The sequence below is a fragment of the Meleagris gallopavo genome, unplaced genomic scaffold, assembly GCF_905368555.1.
Source record: "Meleagris gallopavo unplaced genomic scaffold, MGAL_WU_HG_1.1 scaffold_64, whole genome shotgun sequence".
NCBI classification, from domain to species: domain Eukaryota; kingdom Metazoa; phylum Chordata; class Aves; order Galliformes; family Phasianidae; genus Meleagris; species Meleagris gallopavo.
This window is the reverse complement of record NW_028147075.1, coordinates 10,864-18,689: the sequence shown is the minus strand read 5'-3', so window position 1 is coordinate 18,689 and position 7,826 is coordinate 10,864. Positions and strand designations below refer to the sequence as shown.

Here is a 7,826-nt window from a genome sequence, read left to right as displayed (position 1 = left end):
ACCCCACATGACCCCATGATCCCCTGTAACCCCATGACCCCACATGACCCCACATGACCCCCTGTAGCCCCATGACCCCCCATGACCTCATGACCCTCCCATGACCTGATGTCCCCACATGACCCCAAGACCCCCGTAACCCCATGACCCCACATGACCTCATGACCCCACGACCCCACATGACCCCATGATCCCCTGTAACCCCATGACCCCACATGACCCCCTGTAGCCCCATGACCCCCCATGACCTCATGACCCTCCCGTGACCTGATGACCCCACATGACCCCAAGACCCCCCGTCCCCCCATGACCCCAAGACCCCCTGTAACCCCATGACCCCGCATGACCCCCCGTCCCCACATGACCCCATGACCCCCTGTAACCCCATGACCCCATGTGACCTCATGACCCTACACGACCCCATGACCCCCTGTAATTCCATGACCCAACATCCCAAGACCCCGTGTAACCTCATGACCCCACATGACCCCACATAACCCCATGACCCCGCATGACCCCACGATCACATGACCCCAAGGCCCCCTGTAACCCCATGACCCCCCATGAACCCACATGACCCCACATGACCCCCCGTAGTCCCATGATCCCCTGCAGCCCCATGACCCCACATGACCTCCCATGACCCCACTACCACATGACCCCATGTGACCCCCTGTCCCCACATGACCCCATGACCCCCCGTAACCCCATGACCCCACATGACCCCATGACCTCCTGTAACCCCATGACCTCATGTGACCCCATGACCTCAGGTAACCCCACCCTCCCCTCCCCCCACAGACGGCCCGGACTCGGCCTCCATTTCCCCCTCCGGCCCGTTGTCGCTGTCGTTGGGGGCGGAGCTTACCCTGCGTTGCTCCGCCCCTTCTCTCCCGCCCTCTGACATCACTTGGGGGCGGGGCAACGAAACCTTGGGGGCGGGGCTGGAGCTGCACCTCACCCTCTCTGACCCCTCCCACTTCGGGACCATCAGCTGCCGGGCGACCAATCCCATGCTGCTGCTATCAGCCGACGCCCACGTGGAGCTGCGAATGGGAGCGGGTCCGGGGCGGGGCTTGGCGAGGGGGCGGGGCTTCGCTAGGGAGCAGGACTATGAGGGATGGGGAGGGGCTTAGAGAGGGGGCGGGGCTATGAGACATGGGGACAGGCAGAGGGAGGGGGCGGGGCCATGAGGGATGGGGCGGGGCTTCGCTAGGGGAGGGCTATGAGGGATGGGGAGGGGCATCAGGAGAGGGCATGGCTTCGCTAGAGGGTGGGGCTATGCGGGATGGGGAGGGGCTTAGGGAGGAGGCGGAGCTATGAGGGATGGGGAGGGGCTTAGGGAGGAGGCGGGCTATGAGGGATGGGGAGGGCTTAGGGAGGAGGCGGGGCTATGAGGGATAGGGAGGGGCTTAGCGTGGGGGGGGTCTTAGCTATTGGGGGCTCTGCGAGGGGCGGGGCTATCAGGGCTGAGGAGGGGCGTAGGAAGTGGGCGGGGCTTAACGAGGGGCTACGAGGGATGGGGCGGGGCTTAGAGAGGGCGGAGCTATGAGGGGAGGAGGCTTATGAAGTGGGCGGGACTAATGGAGGGGGAGGGGCTATGAGGGATGGGGCGGGGCTATGAGGGCTGGGGAGGGCATTGGGAGGCGGGGCTAAGCAAGGGGCGGGGCTAAAGGATGGGGAGGGGTTCTGAGGGATGAAGGGCGTGGGGGCGGGTTTAATACGGAAGTGGGCGGGGATTTGTGAAAAGGGGCGGGGCTGATGGAAAGGTGGGTTTCCTGAAAGGGGGCGGGGCCTGGGAAAGGGCGGTGCTTATGCTGACGAAGGCGGGGCTTTGTGGAAATGGGCGGGCCAGAGAAAGGGGAGAGGCTAACGAAAAGGGGCGGGCCTGGGAAGGGGAGGGGCTAATGGAAAGGGGCTGGACCTGTAGAAGAGGAGGGGGTAATGGAAGGGGCGGGGCCTGAGGGGCGGGCTTATTCAGAACTGGGCGGAGCTTTTTCGACTGGGTGATGGAATGAGAGGGGATGTGAGAAGGTGGCGGGACTTTGAGGAAATGGGCAGGGCCTGCGAAAGGGGGAGGGGCTAATGGAAAGGGGCGGGGCCTGGGGAAGGGGAGGGGTTAATGGAATGGGGCGTGGCCTGGGGAAGAGGAGGGGCTTATGGAAAGGGACGTGGCCTAGAGAAGGGGAGGGGCTAATGGAATGGGGCGGAGCCTGAGGGGCGGGGTTTATTCAGAAGTGGGCGGAGCTTTCCATCAGAGAGTGGGTGATAGAATGGGAGGGGCTGTGAGAAGGGGGCGGGGCTCTGAGCGAAAGGGGCGGGGTTCTGAGCGAAAGGGGCGGGGCTCTGAGTGAAAGGGGCGGGGCTTTGGCGAAAGGGGGCGGGGCTTTGTGCTGCATCCCCCTCCCCTTTCTTCATTTTTCCCCCTTTTTCCCAGGTCTGTCGGGGGGGCAATAGCTGGGATCGTACTGGGAGCATTGGTGGGGCTGGGGCTGATCTTGGCCGTGGGTTTCCTGATATGGAAGCACCTGCACAGGTGATGGTGGGGGGAAACGTGGCCCCAAAAGGTCCCAAAATGGCCACAAATGGCCCCAAAATGGCACCAAGATGGCCACAAATGTCACTAACCCAGAAAAAAATGACCTCAAAATGGCCCCAAATGTCATGGATCCACCCAAAATGGCCACAAAATGGCCACAAAATGGCCACAAAATGGCCACAAAATGGCCACAAATGGCCCCCAAGTGGCCCCAAATGTCATGAATCCATCCAAAATGGCTCCAATTGTCCACAAATGGCACCAAAATGGCACCAAAATGGCACCAAATGTCCACAGATGGCCCCAAAATGGCCCCAAGTGTCCACAAATGGCACCAAAATGGCCTCAAATGCCCACAAATGGCCCCAAATGTCATGAATCCATCCAAAATGACCCCAAGTGTCCACAAATGGCCCCAAAATGGCACCAAAATGGCCTCAAATGTCCACAAATGGGCCCAAAATGGCCCCAAATGTCATGAATCCATCCAAAATGGCTCCAATTGTCCACAAATGGCACCAAAATGGCACCAAAATGGCCTCAAATGTCCACAGAGGGCACCAAAATGGTACCAAATTTCCACAAATGGCACCAAAATGGCACCAAAATGGCACCAAATGTCCACAGATGGCCCCAAAATGGCCCCAAGTGTCCACAAATGGCACCAAAATGGTACCAAATTTCCACAAGTGGCCCCAAAATGGCACCAAAATGACCCCAAATGTCCACAAATGTCCCCAAAATGGCCTCAAATGTCCACAGATGGCCCCAAAATGGCCCCAAGTGTCCACAAATGGCACCAAAATGGCCCCAAGTGTCCACAAAGGGCACCAAAATGGCACCAAAATGCCCACAAATGGACCCAAAATGGCCCCAAATGTCCACAAATGTCACCAAAATGGCACCAAAATGACCCCAAATGTCCACAAATGGCCCCAAATGTCCACAAATGGCACCAAAATGGCACCAAAATGCCCACAAATGGCCCCAAAACGGCACCAAAATGGCATCAAAATGGTACCAAATGTCCACAAATGGCCCCAAAGTGGCCGCAAATGCCATGAATCCACCCAAAATGCCCCCAAATGTCCACAAATGGCCCCAAAATGGCCCCAAATGTCATGAATTCACCCAAAATGGCCCCAAGTGTCCACAAATGGCACCAAAACGGCACCGAAATGACCCCAAATGTTCATAAAATGTCCACAAATTGCCCAAAACGGCCACAAAACATCCAAAAATGTCCTTAAAAAAGGCAGCGAATGTCTCAAAACCAACAAAACTGTCTCAAAATGAGCAAAAAAGGTCTGAAAATGGCCTCAAAATGGCCCCAAATGTCTGAAAATAGCCCAAAAATGGCCACAAATGGCACCAAAATGCCCCCAAAATGGCCCCTAAAGTCCAGAAATTCCCCCCAATTTCCCCCCAACCCCGCTTAATTTTCCCCAAATCCCCTCAATTCTCCCCAAATCCCCCCAACATCCCCCCAAATCCCCCCCAACGTACCCCATATTCCCCCCAAATCCCCCCAATTCCCACCCAAATCCCCCGAATTCCCCCCAACTTCCCCCCCAATTTCCCCCAAATCCCCCAAATTCCCACCCAAATCCCCCAACTTCCCCCCAAATCCCCCCAACTGCCCCTCAATTCCCCCCCAACTTACCCCCAAATCCCCCCAACTTCCCCCCAAATTCCCCCCAAATCCCCCCAACTTCCCCCCAATGCCCCCCAAATCCCCCCCGACCCCCCGCATCCCCCCAATTTCCCCCCAAATCTCCCAAATTCCCCCCAAATCCCCCCAATTTCCCCCCAATGCCCCCCAAATCCCCCCCAACCACCCAAATCCCCCCAACTTCCCCCCAAATCCCCCAAATTCCCCCCATATCCCCCCAACTTCCCCCCAAATCTCCCAAATTCCCCCCAAATCCCCCCAATTTCCCCCCAATGCCCCCCAAATCCCCCCAACCACCCAAATCCCCCCAACTTCCCTCCAAATCCCCCAAATTCCCCCCAAATCCCCCCAACTTCCCCCCGCATCCCCCCAATTTCCCCCAATTCCCCCTAATTCCCCCTAATTACCCCCAATTCCCCTCAACTTCCCCCCAAATCCCCCAAATTCCCCCCAAATCCCCCCAACTTCCCCCCAATGCCCCCCAAATCCCCCCCGACCTCCCATATCCCCCCAATTTCCCCCCAAATCCCCCAAATTCCCCCCAAATCCCCCCAACTTCCCCCCAATGCCCCCCAAATCCCCCCCAACCACCCAAATCCCCCCAACTTCCCCCCAAATCTCCCAAATTCCCCCCAAATCCCCCCAATTTCTCCCAATTCCCCCTAATTTCCCCCCTAATTTCCCCCAATTCCCCTCAACTTCCCCCCAAATCCCCCCAACTTCCCCCCAAATCCCCCAAATTCCCCCCAAATCCCACCAATTTCCCTCAATTCCTCCTAATTTCCCCCCTAATTTCCCCCAATTCCCCTCAACTTCCCCCCAAATCCCCCAAATTCCCCCCAAATCCCCCCAACTTCCCCCCAATGCCCCCCAAATCCCCCCCGACCTCCCATATCCCCCCAACTTCCCCCCAAATCCCCCAAATTCCCCCCAAATCCCCCCAACTTCCCCCCAATGCCCCCCAAATCCCCCCCAACCACCCAAATCCCCCCAACTTCCCCCCAAATCTCCCAAATTCCCCCCAAATCCCCCCAATTTCTCCCAATTCCCCCTAATTTCCCCCCTAATTTCCCCCAATTCCCCTCAACTTCCCCCAAATCCCCCCAACTTCCCCCCAAATCCCCCAAATTCCCCCCAAATCCCACCAATTTCCCTCAATTCCCCCTAATTTCCCCCCTAATTTCCCCCAATTCCCCTCAACTTCCCCCCAAATCCCCCAAATTCCCCCCAAATCCCCCCAACTTCCCCCAATGCCCCCCAAATCCCCCCCGACCTCCCATATCCCCCCAACTTCCCCCCAAATCCCCCAAATTCCCCCCAAATCCCCCCAATTCCCGCTCAAATCCCCCGAATTCCCCCCAAATCCCCCCAGTTCCCCCCAATATCCCCCCCCAACCCCCCCCTCATTAACTCGATGTCCCCCCACAGACCCCCGGCTGCCCCAAAGACCCCCATGGAATCCCCCAAAATCCCTCCTTTTTACCCCAAATTTCCCCCATATTTCCCCCTTACGGCCCCATTATCCTCCCCATCCCCCCCCCATTCCCCATTATTTCCCATTATCCCCCCCCCAATTCCCCCCCATCCTCCCCAATTCCCCCCCAGTTTCCCCCCATTTCCCCCCAATTCCCCATTATTTCCCATTACGCCCCCCCAAATCTCCTCCCTCCCCCTCAATTCCCCCCTATTTTCCCCAAATTTCCCCAAATTCCCCCAAATTCCCCCCAAATTTCCCCATAATTTCCCATGTTCTCCCCCACAATTTCCCCCATTTCCCCCCAATTCCCCATTATTTCCCATTACGCCCCCCCAAATCTCCCCCAACCCCCCCAATTCCCCCCTATTTCCCCCCAATTCCCCCAATTTCCCCCCATATTTCCCCTAAATCCCCCATTACTTCCCATTACCCCCCCAGTTCCCCCTATTTCCCCCAAATTTCCCCAAATTCCCCCAAATTTCCCCATAATTTCCCATGTTCTCCCCCACAATTTCCCCCATTTCCCCCCATTTCCCCCCATTCCCCATTATTTCCCATTATCCCCCCCCCAATTCCCCCATTATTTCCCAATTCCCCCCCATACCCCCCCAATTCCCCCCAATTCCCCCCCAATTCCCCCATTATTTCCCCTTCCCCCCCCAACCCCCCCCAATTTCCCCCCTATTTTCTCCATTACCCCCCCAATTTCCCCCCCAATCCCCCAATTCCCCCATTATTTCCCATCCCCCCCACCCCCAATTTCCCCCCAATTCACCCCAAATTCCCCCCCACCCCCCCAATCCCCCCCATTGCTTCCCATCCCCCCCCAGACCCCCAAATCCCCCCCAATCCCCCCCATTATTTCCCATTGCCCCCCCAATTTCCCCCCATTTCCCCCCCAACCCCCCCCCAAATCCCCCATTATTTCCCATTACTCCCCCATTCCCCCCCCCAACCCCCCCCAATTCCCCCATTATTTCCCATCCCCCCCCCACCCCAATTTCCCCCCAATTCACCCCAAATTCCCCCCCACCCCCCCAATCCCCCCATTGCTTCCCATCCCCCCCCAGACCCCCAAATCCCCCCCAATCCCCCCCAATCCCCCCCATTATTTCCCATTGCCCCCCCAATTTCCCCCCCATTCCCCCCCCAACCCCCCCCAATCCCCCCCATTACTTCCCACCCCCCCCTCCCAAACCCCCAATTCCCCCCAATTCACCCCCTTTTCCCCTCCCGCCCCCCCAAATTCCACACCAAATTCCCCCATTGCTTCCCATCCCCCCCCCAAACACCCCCAATCCCCCCCTATTCCCCCATTATTTCCCCTTCCCCCCCCAGACCCCCAATTTCCCCCCAATTCACCCCAAATTCCCCCCCCACACCCCAATTCCCCCATTATTTCCCATTACCCCCCCAATTTCCCCCCCATTCCCCCCCCCAACCTCCCCCAATTCCCCCATTATTTCCCCTTGCCCCCCCAACCCCCAACTTCTCCTCAATTCACCCCAAATTCCCCCCCCACCCCCCCAATCCCCCCCATTACCTCCCATTCCACCCCCACCCCCCAAGTTCCCCCCCAATCCCCCCCAATCTCCCCCATTACTTCCCATCCCCCCCCAGACCCCCAATGCCCCCCAATCCCCCAAAATACCCCCCCACCCCCCCAATCCCCCCCATTACTTCCCATCCCCCCCCAGACCCCAAATCCCCCCCAATCCTCCCCAATTCCCCCATTATTTCCCATTCCCCCCCCAAACCCCCCCAATTTCCCCCAAACCCCTCAATCCCCCCCAATCCCCCCCCAAATCCCCCATTATTTCCCTTCCCCCCCAACCCCCAATTCCCCCCCAATCCCCCCCCAAACCCCCAATTTCCTCCCAATTCCCCCCAAATTCCCCCCGTACCCCTCCCAATTCCCCCCATTACTTCCCACCCCCCCCCAGACCCCCAAATCCCCCCCAATCCCCCCCAATTCCCCCATTATTTCCCTTCCCCCCCCACACCCCCAAATCCCCCCCAATCCCCCCCAATTCCCTCATTATTTCCCATTCCCCCCCAATTCCCCCATTACTTCCCACCCCCCTCCCAGACCCCCAATTCCCCCCAATTCACCCCAAATTCCCCCCCCACACCCCAAA

At 58.4% G+C, this 7,826-nt stretch overlaps 1 protein-coding gene across 1 annotated transcript; it reads left to right on the top strand.

The window, feature by feature from the left end:
• Positions 1-332: 332 nt before the first annotated feature.
• On the top strand, positions 333-6,301 carry LOC146541850 (uncharacterized; the record flags this gene model as incomplete). Its single annotated transcript, XM_085215494.1, has 4 exons — positions 333-432; positions 802-1,062; positions 4,342-4,440; positions 5,640-6,301. Coding segments are annotated over exons 1-4 (1,122 nt in total), but the record flags the coding sequence as incomplete, so codon positions are not given.
• Between the last annotated feature and the right edge of the window lie 1,525 nt (positions 6,302-7,826).